This window comes from Rhinolophus sinicus, chromosome 2, assembly GCF_057876585.1.
Source record: "Rhinolophus sinicus isolate RSI-liver-muscle chromosome 2, RSI-T2T, whole genome shotgun sequence".
NCBI lineage: Eukaryota > Metazoa > Chordata > Mammalia > Chiroptera > Rhinolophidae > Rhinolophus > Rhinolophus sinicus.
In genome coordinates, this window is record NC_142502.1 from 46,002,824 (window position 1) to 46,021,193 (window position 18,370).

At 46.5% G+C, this 18,370-nt stretch overlaps 1 protein-coding gene across 8 annotated transcripts in view; it reads right to left on the reverse strand.

Annotated features, from left to right (window-relative positions):
* Positions 1-971: 971 nt before the first annotated feature.
* Positions 972-18,370, reverse strand: part of CCDC162P (coiled-coil domain containing 162, pseudogene) — a 164,731-nt gene continuing 147,332 nt past the window's right edge. For 4 of the 8 annotated variants that reach the window (XM_074333386.2, XM_074333390.2, XM_074333385.2 and 1 more), the window contains 9 exons: positions 17,820-17,873; positions 17,135-17,302; positions 15,263-15,415; positions 14,899-15,033; positions 14,105-14,257; positions 11,792-12,001; positions 6,354-6,474; positions 3,071-3,198; positions 978-1,164 (listed from right to left, as the gene is read on the reverse strand). In XM_074333386.2, coding sequence (XP_074189487.2) covers positions 1,039-1,164; positions 3,071-3,198; positions 6,354-6,474; positions 11,792-12,001; positions 14,105-14,257; positions 14,899-15,033; positions 15,263-15,415; positions 17,135-17,302; positions 17,820-17,873 — 1,248 coding nt within the window. In that variant the 3' untranslated portion in view covers positions 978-1,038. Of the gene's footprint in view, positions 1,165-3,070; positions 3,199-6,353; positions 6,475-11,791; positions 12,002-14,104; positions 14,258-14,898; positions 15,034-15,262; positions 15,416-16,818; positions 17,303-17,819; positions 17,874-18,370 lie in introns of those variants that run through there. The other 4 variants (XM_074333389.2, XM_074333387.2, XM_074333388.2 and 1 more) reach the window with 3 other exon arrangements.

Here is an 18,370-nt window from a genome sequence, read left to right on the forward strand (position 1 = left end):
TGCTATAGTTTCTCATTCACCTTTACTATTGGGTGTGGAAGAGCATGAGCACCTGGCGAATCCCGTGTCCCAGAGATAATCATCCCCTCCATTGCGACCACATCCAGGGTCTCTCCAGCACCTCTATTGACAAAGCTTAACATTTTGCCATTTGGCAAAGAACTATTTACAGGGTCCAGATTTGTTATTTCACAGCAGACCATTAAAGATAAATTTGGAGCTGAGAGGTCGTAAATTGATAACTAGTACCATACCTTGTCACGTTGAGTTTTTCGTTCTGATATCAAAGTCATCAATTTACCTCTTAGCTTCTGTTTTTTGGCTCCATTTCAGAAATAAATTTGTATGTATGTCTGTGTGTGTGCATATAGATCTTTAATCCATTCAGAGTTCACTGTGTATGGTGTAAGGTGATCATTTAACCTACTTCTAATAAACTCAACCTTCTTAATTTGAAAAGCTACATATACCATATATAAACTTACGTAAATATGTTTCTGTGGTCTCTTCTGTTCCATTATCTAGTTATTTATTACTTTACCCAAGATAGATTTTCTTGTCTGAACAAAGAGACCTGGATTGCAACTTGACGAAAGTCTGTAGAGGGTTTTGGCATTTGTAGGAAGAATAAGAAGGCTGTGAAGGAAAGATGGTGTTCTTAAGTGACACAAATAGAAATAAGTGCTTTGAAGTTTATTGGGATTAATCTCTTCTAGTTTTCTGCTTTGAGTAAATACTGCTTAGCAGCAGTGCCCTCTCTCCTGGCTCTTCTACCTAATAATAACTCTAGAACCCAGACTGAGAGGCTGCTGGTTGACCAGCGGCAAAGCCTAGGTCGTAGAAATGCAAATCAACTCTTGTGTTTTAAAATCTAGGGCCAAATCCTACTTCACCCAGAACATTCAAGGTGTGATGGTCTCAGTCCTTCCACACTATGGTCACAGATAATAAAAATTAGATAAGAGGTTTAGTGGAGTTTAGAATCATTTTTATTCATTTGAATGCTTATAGAAATAAAACTTGGAAAAGGATATATGATTACCAGTCAGGTTTATGTGGCATTCTGGATGGAGCTGTTTGAACTTGAAACGCTGAAAGTTGAATATTTTCTGCCACATTGGGTAGGAAGCCATCGTCAGTCCTTTTTTTGTATTTAATAGGTACCTGCAATATAAATATTACATAGATACTGGAGCTTTTAAGGAAGATGGTGAATAAGTTGTATTATAGCATCATTAAAAGCCACTATTACTAATGAGACCAAGATTCCTGTGGCAATCTGGGTTAGGCCATTTAGTGTGCTTTCTTGTACATATTTTGCCACTTGTCATAAAGGGAAGTGGTCAAGAATGAGTCCATCAATGAGCCATTTCTTGCTGAAGAAGAAAGATCCCATATTTGGAGTCATCTAAAAATTCCTTGATATTTTATCATTTGTATTTGTGCAGTGCTTTTTTTTTTTTTTTTTTTTTTTTTCCAGAAAATCATTGGTGTTCTTACATTCCAGCCATGTATAAATTCCTCTTCAGTCTGTATTTATCTGACTTGTCTCATAGCCCTTGCTTAAGAAGTCAGACCTTGTATTCAAATAGCCTCCAACTACTTTTTTGCCTTTTCTGGACCTTACACTTTTTGCGTGGGGTCTCTATACTAGACACAAGCCAGTAGAGAGACCCACAAGATGCTTCCTTAATTATCAGGATTTATTTACTTACTAGGATAATGTCCCACAATTAGCTTTAGACGATCACCCTTCTAAATCTCTCAAATATAGTGGATCTCCACTAATGTGTTTAGCTACTTGGTAACTTTCCCAAACGTAAGAGTTGTGTTCGCCAACTTCCCTCACAGTAGGAGCATTCACTTCTGGGAGTGAAATGAGGGTGGAGTGAATCCTAAAAGCCCTCGCGGTCCCATACACACCAACGGAATGTTGCTTTCTTTTGGAAAATGTTTTTTTCCGAAACAAATAGACATATACTAGAATTTCACATTTTGGCGAAAGATGACTCCACAGAGATTGATGAGTCAAGCAAATGGCAGGCATTAATGTGAATGTGGCCCCCTACTTGGTCAGGGATCTCAGGTATGTTCCCACCTGTTTCTTCCCTCTGTGTATTGCTCTTAACTGCATGTTTAGAAATACTGCAACAAACTTTTGGTCCAATAACTAGATCATCAGCTGCAGAAATACACTTTCAAAAGAGGCTTCAGAATGGCATATTTCTTCTGAAAGAATGAAATCTCTTAATTTTTCTCAAGAGGAGGCATTCTTTGTGAAATTTATTTTTATTTTTCAATTACAGTTTATGCTCAATATTACATTAGTTTCAGGTGTACAGCATAGTGGTTAGACATTTATATAACTTAGGAAGTGATCCCTCACCTGACACCATACATATTTATTACAATAATGTTCACTACATTCCCTATGCTGTACTTTACATCCCCGTGAATATTTTGTAACTGCCAATTAGTACTTCTTAATCCCTTCACCTTTTTCATCCAGCCCCTTAACTCCTATCTCATCCCGCAACATGCTGTATACCTCGAGCTAATCTGCATTCCAAGAATTTCTCATGTGTTTAAACTGACTTCTGAAACTCTTATTTCTGCACTGCCAGGGAACTCAGATAAGGAATCTGATGCTGCTGGTTGATTATTGTAGATGAGTAAAAAAAAAAAAACAATTGAGAGACAGAACATAGCAAGGTGTTGATACTGACTTCCACACCCATTTATTGAACCTGCAATTAAGTGCCTTTGGGCTTAATTGTTTCAATCAGAATTTTATTATTGAGGAGTAATGTCAGCAACATGGCAGAGTCCGTAGCCCTGGACCGTCTTTCCCTCCACAAACATTGATACAGCAACAATTCATGGACAAATTCCCTTTGTGAGAAAGCCAGAATTTCATTATCCAGACCCAAGCACCTACATAAGATTCTGATACATAATTTTTAAAAGTAAGTTTGAAGTGACCCTAAAACCCTTATTTCATATTTATTTTTATTGTTTTTATCATTTTTTATTGTTTTATATATCTATATTCAAATTTATTATTACTTACAGTCTTTGGCCTTTGAATCCTTCTTGTTATTTTATTGTCCATAAGATTAGTCTTTAAAAGGTGTTGCTGGGAGTATCTGGATGATGTGGAAGCAGAATTTAGGGAGTATTGAACCCGGGATACAAGGCCTATAAAGTTAAAAATGTTAAATTATATCTCTGGTTGCAAAATACAGGCCTAGGTTTAATTCATAAAGTTTTAAAGCTTAAAATGGGCATATAATCCAGCTTCATTAATTTTGAGTCAAAAATGTCAAAACCTTGGTGGAGTCTTATCTGAGGGTCACAGGACTAAGTGAAAGAGAGAGGATGGGTGACTTGGACTATTGTGGATAGGAGTGGACAGACTGCGAGACATTCAAATTAATAGGAGTTGGTAATTAACTGGATTTGCAGGGTGAGAAAAAACAGCTCCCCGATTTCTGGCTCAAGTAACTGGGTAGATGTTCATTTTATTTTACAGTGTATTTTATGATCCTGGCATATACATGCTCAATGGATAATTGCTGTTTAGGAGATTAGAAGAATATATGGGTGAGAAACATGATTGTGTAGAGAGAAAGCAGATAAAGATTAGTTTAAGGACCCTGAGAAGGTAGGAGCACACCGGATCTTGTGCACCAGGATTGACCCTGGGAAAAAAAGGGCACCTTTTCCATTTTAACAGGAGGGCAGGAGAACCAGCAGTGGATCAACGTAGGTAGGCGAGAAACAAGAAGTAGAGGGAGTTTTCATCTGATGGCTTTTAATTGGTATGTGAAATGGGAGGTGATGTGTTTGGGGGAGGAGGACAGTGTGTGAAGGTCTAAAGAGACCAGGAATATTTAAAATAGTTGCAGCAAAGAGGAGGAGAGTGAGTGGACCCCCACTTCAGTTCCAGGGGAGAACCGCAGTGAGCTGAGCCTAAGCCCCTCAGGCATCTTAGTCTCTGTCTTAAGTGATTTATTCAGAGTTGGGCACATGACACGGGTTTGCCCAGTTAGAGCCGTGTTCTGTTTTTTAAACATTTATTTTTAAGTGTGTTTTTCCAGGACCCATCAGCTCCAAGTCAAGTAGTTGTTTCAATCTAGTGTGGAGGGCACAGCTCACAGTGGCCCATGTGGGGATCGAACCAGCGACCTTGTTAAGAGCACCGCGCTCCAACCAGCTGAGCTAACCGGCCACCCCAGAGCCTTACTCTTTTTAACTGTCCCATCTTTAGCCCCCACTCCTGCCGTTGGAGCTTGAACAGAGGATGGGAGCTACAAGGTGGTGGCCATCTTGCTTCCCAAGGGGCCCCACTTCCTTTCTGCTTCCGGCATTCTCAGAACCAGAGCTGGAGAGAGAAACCAGTCCTCACGAACGAGTTCAAACCTCGATCAAACTAACTTAAGCCGGCCCACTTCAGAATATTTCACAGCTTTGTGAGCCAGTTAATTTCATTTTTTTCCCCTGAAGAATGCATTTTGAGAATAACTGCACTAGAACAAGTTATAGTTTCTCATGAATTGCCAGATCCTAGGGGAATCCACGTGAATGCTGAGTAAGGAGAGCTCGCCCCTTTACTCTGCCTCTGCTTCTGATGCTTCTGATGTGGGGAGCAGAGAGGCCGCTGCTACCACCCCCGCAGAAAGGAGAGACCTGGGTCGCCTCGCTCATCCTACTGGACAACAGCTGAACAGGAGTGGGAACAAGGGCTGACTTTTACCCCTCAACATTAATAGTGGAGGTGATATCTGCCCGTCCCCCTGAAGTGCCTGGTACTAAACAGGCAGGTATGACCCAGTCCCTCCCCTCTAATGAATCTACATGTAGGAAGTCTTTGACAAACCCCACTCCTGTCATTGCAGAGGGGGGACAGATGGGGGTCAAGCCTGGGGAGTGACTTCTACCTCTGCTTCCTGGGAAAGCGGTGTCTCTTTCACTCCTGCCACAATCCTGGGAATAAGGTCTCCTCCCACCTTCCTCATGCCCCACTCTGGTTCTCCTTCATAATTGTGCAGGTGTTAAAGAACATGGATGACAGTTTCATAGGACACCGTAACCCAGAAAGGAATTTTGAAAATGCCTGGCCAGGCTGGAGGCAGAGAGGAAAGGGAGAGACAGAAAAATCCCAGGGCACATAGAGAAGACGGTGCCACGCTAAGGGTCAGCGGCCAACATAGGGCCCTAGGGTGCCCTTGCTGTTCTTCCTCTAGACCCCGGCAGCTGGGGCAAGGGGCGCCAGCCTGCTGTCAGGACCAAGCAGCAGACCCAGAGGCAGGGAAGAGGGCCCTGGGCTTTATGGACAAGCCTAACCCTGCGCTTGGTAAACCCAAAGTAACTTGATCTTCCTCTGCTTGATCTTTGAAACTGATCTTTCTGCTTCTGAAAGGCTGTGTTTTTTCATACAATTCACACTGGTGAGTAGCCAAAAGGAAACACAGATAAAGTACAACACACATACAAAAGTAACATTTTACAGGTACTTAGTACTACTCTAGTAGGTGCCAGACAAGCATTATTTCATCTAAACCTCAGAATGTGCCTTTGAGGTGGATATTCCCATTGTATGTAGGGACTAGTTAACTTATCTAAGGGCACAGCACTAGAAGTGGCGGAGCCAGGATTTGAGCCTTGGCTGCTTACTCCAAAGGCACCACCCTCGCTCAGCAGGCTACACTGCGGAACAGAAAGAAGAAGCGTGGCTGGTCTTAACAATAGGCTGCTCGTGGTTACTGATATTTGGTGGTATTTTCCTCAGTCAGAGCTAGAACAGAACTTGGAGTTTGTTTAGTCCTCATCCTATAAGGGAGGGAGCTAGTTCAGAGACACGCTGGGGTCTGGCCTCAGCTCCGTGCTGCTAGTGGACTGCACAGCCCAGAAGCCTGTTTTAATTGCCGTTTCCATAAAACTCCTCAAGCTCTCAGCACCCAAGAATCATAATGCACTTTATGAGTAACATCTGAGAAATGTGGCCATGAATGTCCCAAGACACTGAGCTGCTTCAAAATCCAGGGAAGTAAGTACTCAATGTTCTTTAAGTGGTATGTTAGACACTCCTGGGACAGACACTCCAGTTTTGATGACTGAAACCTTTTAGTATAGGATGGCCGTACTCCAAGGAGAACTAAAGCACAAAGTTCTGACTGCAAATCAGAATTGAGGTTCATTCATTCATGTATCACTCATTCATTCATTCAACCAACATCATGGCACACCCACTCAATACCCCCTGGGTTGTTATGGACAGTCCCTGAGACCCTCCTTCAACTCAGACCCGGGCCCTCAGAGCTTGTTTGAGTCAGAGCAGGATGTCTGCTTACCGCAGGCTGAGCTCATCTGGACAGACGATCCCGTGGCGTCACTAAGCTGATTTTGTAGCTCTTCGACACGCTGGAAAGCTTCCAGCTTCACGCTGCGCTCCTGGGCCAGCCGGCTTCTCATCTGAGGGGAAAGTGCTTGGGAAGCAGACATGCTTTCTGGTGCATACGTTAGTTCCCGGGGTTCCTAGGGAGAGTGTGCGTCCAGGCCACCCCAGGAAGTCCTGGTCAGGCTGAACGCAGCCTTCTGAGAACCAAGTGCTCCAGGAAAGCCAAGAACCCCTTATTACCTTATAATAGGCCTTTACACACACAAGTTTTATCTTTTATATTTATTTCAGCAGACGGGGAGGAGGGAGAGGGGTGTGGGGAGGGCCCAGGTCACAGAGGACCTTGTAGGTCAAGCCACAAACCCACCCCAAGGACCTGCAGTCTGGGAGCCCTGGGCAGTTTCAAACAGAGAAAAGACTTGATCTCTCTCCCAGATCTCTGTGCTCAGCTCAGCTCCTCCGCTGCAGGGAAAGCCCTGGGGCCTGACAGGAGGTACACGCCGGAGGCAAACACAGTGTTTGCTCATGTGGTCCTTCCCAGCACAGCTGACCCCCGTGCCCGGCCAGAGAGCTGCTTGGTCCAAAGTGCACCTCCTCTGTAGAGATCACGGGTAGTTTTCTTTTGAAATTTGTTTTTATCTCCTAATTTTTTTTAATTCTAAAAAACGTAATAATGGTTTAGTGTGTTTAATAGCATCCCCCAAAATTCATATCCACCTGGAACTTCAAAATGTGACCTTATTGGAAAGAGTTTTTGCAGATGTAATTAAGATGAAGTCATGCTGAATGAAGGATGGGCCCTAAATCCCATGACTGATGTCCTTATAGGAGGAGAGGACACATACATACAGAGGGACACGTAAGGCTGAAGGCCAGGTGTCGTGCGGGAGACCCTGCTCGCTGCGCCATTTGTCGTGCAGAGAGACCCGCGGGGTCTCTGCTCCCGCTCCCCATACAAGAACGCAGGATATGGTGAGGCCAAAAAGGAACACCCACGGAGCCATAGGTAGGGGAGTCATACCACTATATTCTCGCTGGCGGCACTATACTCTCACTGGAGGCTGGATCCACACTGTCCGCAAACCGCCATCCACGCTTGCCAGCCCAGCCGCCATCTTCTTGCTAGCCCCCATTTTCTCTTCTCCTTCTCCTCCTCTTCTTCCTCTCTCTCCTAGCGTAGCCACAGCAGTTATATTAGTGGCCAATGGCTCACTGGTTACAGCTGACGGCCAACTAGCCACAGCTGATGGCCATGCAATCACAGTTGGCCATTTACTACCTGAGCCAACACCTTTCTATGTGAGGCCGAGAGCCTGGAAACTTCTTTCTGGGGCTCCGCCCCCACACCAGGTGACAAGGGAGGCAGAGACTGGAGAGTGGCAGCTACACGGCGAGGAATGCCGTGGATTGCAGACAGCCTCCAGAAGCCAGGAGACAGGCATGGGAAGGTGTTTCCTCAGGACTGAAGGAGGCAGCACCTCGATCTCGGGTGTCTGGCCTCCTGAACCGAGGAGAATACATTTCTGTTGTTCTAAGCCACCCAGTTTGTGGTATTTTGTTACAACAGCCCTAGGACACTAATACACATGCTAATGTCAAAAATTCTGCCACACGTGTTTTAAATCCTACTCCAGTCTGGAGAAACCCAACCAGAAGGCCCCTGAACTCTCAGAGCTGTGACCACAGGCTTGCCTTATAAAGTTAAAGGGGTGGTTCTCTGTACACGTGGATGCTTTCAAATGTAGTTTGACTTTCAGTAGATGATCAGATGCCCAGAGTTAGGAAAACTTCGTAATGTAAAGTAGGCCCAAGGGCCCTCTCTGCACCACGGGATTTGGGTAGGACCCTCACTCCCTATGGGTAGGAGCCAGGGGAAACATATCAAGACTCTCTCAGCCAGGCAGGGGCTAAACCAATTTGAAAAATACCAGCAAAGGAAAGAAACATGCTTAGTGAGGACCTAGTGTTAGCCCACGCCACCCCCACTTCATAGACGTAGGTACAGTGACTCGCCCAGGGTCACTGTGGGGACAGAGCCAGGAGTGCAGTTTCCAGGCTCTCGCCCTCACGTGGAAAGGTGCTCACTCGGGTAGTAAATGGCCATCAACTGTGTTTGGATGGCCATCAGCTGTGGCTAGTTGGTCGTCAGCTGTAACCAGTGAGCCACTGGCCACTAATGTAACTGCTGTGGCTACGCTAGCAGTAAATGGGGGTTAGCAAGGGCGGATTGTGGATTGCGGATTGCAAAGAGGCGGATGTGCCAGTGAGAATATAGTGGTATGACTGCCCTATCTATGGCTCCATGGGTGTTCCTTTTTGGCCTCACCATGTCCTGTGTTCCTATGTGGGGAGCGGGACCAGAGACCACGCATGCCACCCTGCATGACACATGTGCAGCGAGCAGGGTACAGTGCCGGCCAAAGCTCTCCGAAGGGCGGTAGAGCAGTTTGTGCGTATGAACACTCAGTCTCAGGAAGACCAGGAGGAGCAGCTGCCGGAGAGCTGGACCCCTGTGGAGGGGTGGGAAGACGTGAACGGTTCCCCAACCAGCATAGGCCAGAGAAAGCGAGGGTCATTGCGGCCCTGTGGGCTGGGAAGTGCTTGCTGAGGCCCTCACCCCCAGGTTGGGGAGGACTTGGAGCCCTTGCCCTGCAGAGAGGGCACATATTGTGAGGCTAATGACTATGGACTATGGGGAATGTGTTCCATCTCTGATTTGATGGACGGCTTCACTGTTTGCTTGGGAATGTACCACCCAGTAGTGGAACTGGTGGATGTTTGCTTTTGTGTCTCGACCGGCCACCGTCGAGAATATGTGAGAACCCTGGCTGTGCCCAGAAAGACTGGCAGTGCCCTGAGAGCCCTGGCTGTGTCCAGGAAGTTGGGCTGTGCCCAGAGAGAGTGGCAGTGCCCTGAGAGCCCTGGCTGTGTCCAGGAAGTGTGGCTGTGCCCAGAGAGAGTGGCAATGCCCTGAAAGTCCTGGCTGAGTCCAGGAAGTTGGGCTGTGCCCAGAGAGAGTGGCAATGCCCTGAGAGTCCTGGCTGTGTCCAGGAAGTCGGGCTGTGCCCGGAAAGGGCAGTACCCTGAGAAACCCTGGCTGAGCCCAGGAAGTCTGGCTGTGTCCAGGAAGTTGGGCTGTGCCCAGAGAGAGTGGCAGTGCCCTGAGAGGCCCTGGCTGTGTCCAGGAAGTCTGGCTGTGCCCAGAGAAAATGGCAGTGCCCTGAGAGGCCCTGCCATGGCTGTGCCTGGGGAGACTGGTGATACCCTAAGAAGCCCAGGCAGTCTGGCTGTGCACAAAAGGACTGGTGGTGCCCTGAAAAACCCTGGCTGTCCCCAGAGAGCCTGGCTATGTCCAAGATATTGCATTCACCTCCAGGTTTCTCGCACAGGGCCCCTCGCAGAAGATGCTTGTCACGTAGATTGTGAGGTGAGACCCTGTAGGGGCGGAGTGTGGGGATAGAGCCAGGAGTGCAGTTTCCAGGCTCTCGGCCTCACGTTGCAAGGTGCTGGCTCAGGTAGTAAATGGCCATCAACTGTGATTAGATGGCCATCAGCTGTGGCTAGCTGGCCGTCAGCTGTAACCAGTGAGCCATTGGCCACTAATGTAACTGCTGTGGCTACGCTAGCAGCAAAAAATGGGGGCTAGCAAAGGCGGATTGTGGATTGTGGATTGCAAAGAGGCAGATGTGCCAGTGAGAATATAGTGGTATGACTCCCCCATCTATGGCTCCATGGGTGTTCCTTTTTGGCCTCACCATGTCCTGTGTTCCTATGTGGGGAGCGGGACCAGAGACCACGCATGCCACCCTGCATGACAGTCACACAACCAATTAGTGGCAGAGTCAGGATTTGAAACCAGGTCTATCTACCTGTTTCCAAAGTTCTCCACCTTCATATTCCTAACAAAAAGACAAACTGCCAGTACTTATAGAGAGCTGTGTATCCACTAAGTGCTTCATTTGAATGGCCTAATTTAACGCTTTCCCAAATCCCATGAGGTGAGGACATTATTCTCCATTGCACTGATGAGGAAACTAAAGCACAGAGAATCCAGAGACCAAAGTCATACAGCTGGAGGCTTAGGGGCGTGATTCAGGCAGCCTAATTCTAGGGCTTACGCTCTAAATGACCTCCCCAGGAGCAGGAGGTAGGCAAGGCCCCTCATGCTCTCCAAGATCAGAGGATCAAAATGCACCCTTGGAGTTCAAGTTTGGAGATGGATTAAAGAAGCCACTGCTGCCCCTCAGAGCTCCTGCTGGCTGAGGGTGGATTGCTGTGTGGGGTGGGTAAGCCCAGGGCCAAGAGCTGCCTGCAGAGTTGGAGGCATAGTTTAGAAAGAGCCAATGATTGTTTTTACATACAAAATACTAAAAACAAGTATTTATTGGGAGGCACTTCAAAATATTTGTTTTGACTACTTTTCGAATCTATGCCATTAAACAAAAATTAACTATTAACTAGAGAGACTTGGAGAAACTGCTTTATGAACCTCCTTTCTGTGGTGGCTTTTAGAAAAGCACAATTTGAAGGACAACTATATGACACCAAATATTTCTTATGGGTTTAGTCATATTTTAGTTTACTTTTCATGAAACAAATGTGAAGCTCTAATTTTCTTTTAAAGCTACTCATTTCTCTCCATTACTATAAAAATATTTTCTCTAGCATTGCCTCAATTCAATTTTTATCCTTTTAAAAAAGTCATTATTTGTAGAATTCTCTGATCTTCTCCTTGGGCACTTAAAACACTTGTGCAATAATTTAACTTTTTCAAATTCTCTTTCCTAATATCTCTGGTGAATTAATTGATTTATTCATTCAATGAATACATGTGAAGTACCTGCTCTAGAAAGTGCTGTTTCTGTGGCTTCCTTTGTTAGAACTTGCATTAAACCACATTTACATTATTATTTTTTTTTTTTTTTTTTTTGCTGTGGGGTATATTTAACAAAAACATATTGTGTCTGAGAACTACTTTTGGCTTTCCTTTTTGTCTCTGCAGTTCCAGAAACACCATAGATAAAATCCCCTTATCATAACTTCCATACCACTAGCTGCTTTTCCAGATTACTAGTGAGAATTTTCTAAAGGATTTCTTAGTTCACAGATTAGAGCCAGGTGGAAATGACGCTTTCCAAGTGGGTTAGAATAGTGCCAAGATCTGGGCCTTGAGGTGCTCAGGCCATCATCTGTCGTCATGAGCAGCCCAAGCAATCACCCAGCGTGGGGATAAATATTTCCATTTTTCTGGTGGGCCTAGAAGTGACAAAGGTGGGGTAACACTGCCACGGAGGACATGAGAGGCATGGAAAAGACGGGAAGAAAGAAACAGCTGTGGCTGGTGCACCCTGATTGGCTTTTTGAGTGGCTGCTACATCTCTCTGGAGTTACCTGTCGGACTTCTCTCTGAATTTTCTTCCTCTGGAGCTGGCTCAGTTTAGAAGCCCGATCAGCCTCTTCAGTAATTCGCTGCAGCTGCTGTTCTTTTTGCCCCACGTCTTCCAAGAGCTTCTCCATGCTGCAGGTTTTCAGGAAATCCAGCTGCTGCCAGTGTAGAGCTTCCTGGGTTAATCTGTGTTCTAACTCTTTCAGCAGTTGAGCCTGTGGCAGGAAAAAGACCAAAGGAAACACAAAAAGCACAGCCTGCTTCTCAGCACCAGGTAAGGAACGAGAGGTTGGCCAACACAGCCGTCAGCTCCGTAAGGGCCCAGCGGCAGAACTATGTGGAGTAACCCTCTGTTCAGGGTAATACAGCCCAGTCGTTCTGTCCTTTGCCAGCCAGACAACAGCAAGACCACCAGGACGTCGGCCAGCCTGGCATTTACTGTAAGCCCCGAGGCAACAGTCGGGGGAAATAAAACAAACACGCAAACAAACAAACAAAAACCAATAGCCAGGCAAGCGATAATGCTGCTATCCAGCAATACCAGGTCAGATAATTTGGTCTTTTAATACGAAAATTTGATGATTACTTGTATGTTAATTAGCTTATTAAGCAACTAGTCCTATCTATCTGTCAGGCAGGGTGTCATGCGGGGTCTCAGCTCCCGAGGCTCCCTGCATAAGAACGGAGAACATGGTAAGGCCAAAAAGGAACACCCACGGAGCCATAGATAGGGGTGCCACCCAACTATATTCTCGCCGGCGGCGGGGAAAGACACATGAAGTAGGATCCACACGATCCGCCATCTGCCGTCTACTTCTCTGCCGGCCACCCAACCCCTTGCTAACTACAGTCCGTGCTTGCCAGCCACCATCTCTTGCTAGCCCCCATTTTTCTGCTGGTGTAGCAACGGCAGTTATATTAGTAGCCAATGCCTCACTAGTTATAGCTGACGGCCAACTAGCCACAGCTGATGGCCATCGAATCACAGTTGATGGCCATTTACTACCGGAGTCAGCACCTTTCCACGTGAGGGCGAGAGCCTGGAAACTGCACTCCTGCCTCTGTCCCCACACTGTCACAAACTACATCTGCATTGTCATTGAGCACTTATTACGAGAGAGCAGGATGATGCAGGAGTTGCAGTGAGTGGGGAAGGCAGGTTCTGATGTTGCCTTGTTTCCAAAATAGCTGGAGGAAGCCGTTCCAGATGGTGAAAGAAGGAAAACTGTAGTAATAATTTAGTTTTGTCCTGAATTTTCTAATCAGTAACACAAGTACCAGATGGTCAATCCTTCATTACCACACCACTAATAATGACGATTCATATAGCAGGCCCTCGAGTAACATCGTTTTGTTCAACATTGTTTTGTTATAACGTTGATGAGCTGCCGTAGACACTTAAGTCTTGTTTATATGAATTAGCCTGTGGTCAAATTGGTGTGGTACTGTTGTTTTGCTTAAACTCATAGAACCTATTGATGATGTTAAGTGAGGGCTTGCTGTATTTGTGTGGTGACTTTACAGTTTACATAATTATGCACTACAATCACCTGTGCACAGTGAGGGATAAATTAGGATCCAAAAGGAATAGATTGTATGTCATGTTTTAACTATGCCCAGCTTTCCCGGCTACTATATAAACGCAGCCTTTCTCTCTCTCTAAATCTAGGATCTCTCTGCTTCCTTCATACTCAGAGGGTGGGCACCGTTATTAAGAGCTCAAACATGGAAACACCTTTATTTTGGTGCCAGCGCCTACTGAGTAGCAGTAACTCCGAAATTAAGACTTAGCAGGGGTCGTCAGAAAAGGACCCAAGATGCCGTGCTTTGGGCATGATGCTGACAGCCCAGCCACACTCCACGGGTAGAGGGTTGCTGTTGAAGGAAAGCACAGCTAGAGCAGGAAAAGACTGAGTTCAAGGCACAGACCCAGACCCCAAGATGCCTTCTGGGTGAAAAGATCCTCAGACACACACACACACACACACACACACACACACACACACACACGCGCGCGCGCGATCTTATGTATAAGTAACGTTTCACTGTCTTAGCCAAATATGAATAAGAACAAAAGCCTTTGGACACTGCCCATAGTTTCTGGAACAAAGGGGCAAAGGAAGCCGAGGGCCAGGCCATCTTTCCCTGGCAGTGCCATCTGCTCGGCTTCACACTGTGGAGCTCCGGGGACCATCTGGAATCTGGCTTCCTCCAGCTATTTTGGAAACAAGCTGCACAAGCCGCTCCTAGTTGCCACAGTCAGCTTTGCAGAGCACATTCAGAGACAGGGAGGAAGAGCGGTTCTGGGGCTCAGGTACCTGGCCATCCTGCTGCTTGCATATCCTCACGTTGTCAGCCTGGGCCCTGGCCAGGGCCTGCCTGAGAGCCAGTAACTGTTGACGAAATAAAACCGCTTCTTGCTCTGCCATTAGCTTGATGCGCAGACACTCTTTTTTACTTTGCACGACTTCCTGTGAATATCCCAAACACAGTAAGATAGGAAATAAGTCTCCTCTCCATATTTTCAGTTTCATGAACAGTCTCTAAACCACTCCATCTTGTATTGTTCTTTAAAACTTCCAGTAGAAGGAAGCCCGGCTGGTGCCCTTCTCTGTGATTTCAGTTAAGAACAGGGTGACAGATCAGAGTACATAAACTGTCAGAAACAGTAAGTGAAAGTTTCCAACCCCCTGTTAACCTGTGCTTCAATGTGCCTTAAAGCAGATTTTTCACTTACTCTTTTATTACGTAATGTTCCTCAGATAATCATGTTTGAAACTCAAAGGTGTGCCGTATTTTGATGGAGCTGCCTCAAGCCCTGGGGAAGTCTCTCCTCTATCTTTTCCCTTCCCTCGCACTAACCTGTCTGATTTGTTCTCCCATTTACTTCTTTGCCATTTGCTTCTGGATGTTTTCTATTTCACCCGAGTCTCAGACATCACCTGTTCCCAGGGAAACTTCCCAGCTGTCAGATCTTTAAGATGGTGGTCTGGCTACCAACACCAGAGCAGCAGCTATAGCCAAGGAGGCTGGCCTGCCACCCCACAGCCCCCACCCCGCCCCCACCAACGCCTGGGCCAGGGCCCCCCTCCCGCAGCTCCCCAGTGTTCACCTTCTCAGCCCTGCTCAGCTGGCCCTGGAAGCGAGCCTGCTGCACGGCCAGCCGCCAGCGGCCCAGGCTGCTCACTTTGCACACCAGGGCGCTCAGGCTGCAGTTGTCCTGCTCCAAATCTCGCAGCTGCTCCTGCTAAGAAGGCCCACTTGAAGAAAAGCCTGCCCCCAACACTCTTCTCAGGAAAGGGCATGAATGCTAACATCGAAACATGCCTTCCAGAAGATGACACAATTGTGCAATGAGCCCCAGTGCCCTTTTAAAACGCCTGATGTGGTGCTTTCTCAGGCAAACAGTGAGTGGTGGGGTCAGATACTAGGACGCAGTGCTGACCAATAGCCCTTTGCTAACTGAGATCACATACTTGGGTCGGGTTTTCTTTCATTCCTTCGTCAGGTCTGGCAGAGCCCCACTTTTTCTTTAGGTCTTTCATATGCTCAATCCCTTCTGTTCTCACTTCGCTGATGAGCTCGCACAATTTCTGGATCAAATTAAGCTGATTCTCATCCAGCTTTTCCTGCAAATTGCAGACTCAACTTCAGGAAGGGCAATTGAGGAAGAGTCATTTTGTGTCCTAAAAATGCAACTTTCAGAAATGGTTTCCCATTAAAAAGCCATCCACCCAGAGCATTATTCCATCAGGTATTATCTGGAAGTCACACGAGTGGCCCCTTTAGTGTTGTCTTCAATCCACAGAGCTTCATTGTCTGAAAGCCTGCCTAGGCTGTCAGATACCCAGGCAAGTTGAGTGGGTAGAAGAGTGGGAGGTCACAGACGGAAAATTGAATTGCCCTCCAAACCCCTCAAATGGTTACTTGGGAACTAACACTTAGGGATTTGGGCTATCAGGTTGACTCAACAGAATCTGACCTGATAAAACACTGCAGATGAGCCGCTAACAGGCACCTCCATTAAAAACAGATAAAGCAGAGGGAGGAATCAGGCGGGCTGCCTCCTAGTCAGGCTCCAGCAGAAATCTCGTTATGAAACAGCCTGTTCTGAATGGCTCATGGCTAATAGGCTTATGGTAAAATGACTTGATCACTGGGAAATACAACTGGAGACCCAGTGTTCTTGGGTGAGGGGTGAGAGTGGGGTGTCCTCTCACCTTTGAACCACTTCCCTGGAGAGGAAGGCAGGAGGATAGTGCCAGCTGGGGAGCCGTGGCAGGAAGCCTGGCTGCTGGCCACACAGCAAAAGCTCACCACCTTCTCAGGACCCTGGGATAGAACAGGGTTTCCCTACTTTGGGGGACTTGTAGAACTAGTTTAACCTGGGAGAAGTAGAGAATCCACTTTTTGTCTAGGAATCTGGTGGGAGCTAAAAAGCTGAAGACATTTTCAACAATTTCACACCGGAAAGATGGCTTAGCCGATTCCAGCCTTCACTCTCTGCTCGCCCTGCTCCTGCAGCACCAGGCCCAATGCATTTTGGTTTTGATCCTTTAATATTTTTAAGCACTTGTACTGTGTGAGCCATTTACAAGTAAGAAGGAATCTCCAATCCTTTCTGGAATGACCAGGCCAAGGCAGAGCATCTGTAGAAGCTCCTCTCAGAGTAATAACCCCACAACCACCCTGTAATTCCCGGGAGAGATGGGAATAAGCACCCAGCTGGGGCTGGCTCTGGGGAACATCCAATAGTAGGGAAGGGGACAGTGGGCTGGAGGGTGTTGAGTTGGAACTGAAATTCACACTTATGGGACAACAGGCCCAGGCTCTGTGATAGCCCATTGTAGGCATGTGACCTCCAACTTACAGCTGCTCAGACATCATAGGGAAACGACAAGCCTCCCCAGTGCTGTGAGCACATGGGCGCCCCATCACTCTTCTTCTGGACGGGCCTTCACTGACACTGAATGGTAGAGAAAGGCCAGCGGGCACTTGGAAGTTTGGAAACATCTCTGAAAGCTGATTCAAATTCTGAATCTGCCCAGGGAGCTTTCAGGAGGTACCTGTGGTACCTACACTGGGGTCTGTCCCAGGGCACTGTCCTCTCCCGGATGGTCACATAGACAAAACAGTGACAAATTATGTCTAAATTATCTAACATTCAGTGTCTATCATGGTAACATAATGACAACGCATTGCCAACTCACTCTCTGCAGAGAAAGCTTAGAGCTGGAGCACTCTTGGTTGCCACCATCCCTTGTGACCACAAAGGCCATTCTGTCATTGCTCCGTGAGCAGCTGCTGTTGCGGCCACACCCGCTCACGGCTTCCCTGATACCACTTACTTTCATGTGTACACATGTCATAAACAAGTCTTGGACTAAAGCTTTGTATTCTTCTTGGACTTCTTTTCTGATCTGCTTTTCGAGATTCAGATTCTCCTCTTCCAAATCCGTGAGTTGGGCTCTCAGAGCAGTGATTTCCATGATCATGTTATGACTGAGCTCAGCAACCTAGCAGCAGACATAGATATTATTTTAATGGAAGACAGTGCAGGAATTCCAAACTGCCACTGCAATTTGCACTTGTATTTTGAACCTAATGAAGAAGGCGACGAGACTGTTGTGTAACTCCAAGTTGGTTTAAGGGTCCCAGAAGTGCCAGACAGGTAAGTAAGTGCTCAATAAACGGTTGCTGAATGATTGGCCCGGAAGAGACACTACTTAAGCACTTTTCATCTGGAGAAAATACTTCAATTAACTTGGCCTCCATCTCCAAAATGGCCTTCCCTTGGCATTTCAGCCTAAATTACCTTTTCTTCTTTGGAATGCACTTTAACTGTCCTCAGAATAAAACAAACAACCAGCCCCCCACCCCCAAAATAACAACAGAAAGAAAAAACAAAGCAATAAAAATAACAAAAACCAACCAACCAACCAACAAAAGCCCTCATTACTTCCAAAGTGAAAGCACGGTCCTTGGGTGTTTCTTCGGTGGACTTTCATGGATGGTTTGTAATAACTGACCTACCTGACCAGCATGGTCTTCAGGTGGACTCCAACCTCTTCGTAAAATATCTAATTCCTGAAGAGAAGAAAGCAGTGCTCGACCAAAGTCAAACATTTTTTTTTCCAACCACAGCTCAATTCAGTCAATATGCTCCAGACGCTGCCTATTTGTGTTAATGGAGCTTCGTTTTGACCCTTGGGCTCCACTCGGAGCCAGGACTGTGCCTGAGGATGCCCAACTCAGCATCAAAAGACACCATCAACTTCCAGGTACCCACACGGATGCACAGTACTCAGCTATGGGATAAGCTATTAATAAGCTGGGGCAAAGCCAAGACTCATTATTTGATATTTTAATGCTTCATTTGATTTTTTTTTTAGGCCTTTGTACTTTTCTTAGGTATACGCTAAAATGACACGGATGCAATCCATTTCAGAGTGCAATCTAGGACAGGAAAAGTGACTCTTGGATCTTACCTGTGGGGTCTCATTTTAAGGAAATCTCATCAGGGAGACCCATGATGGTTGGACCTCCTAAAGACAGGTTACTCAAGGGTCCTGGCTTCTTTGCGA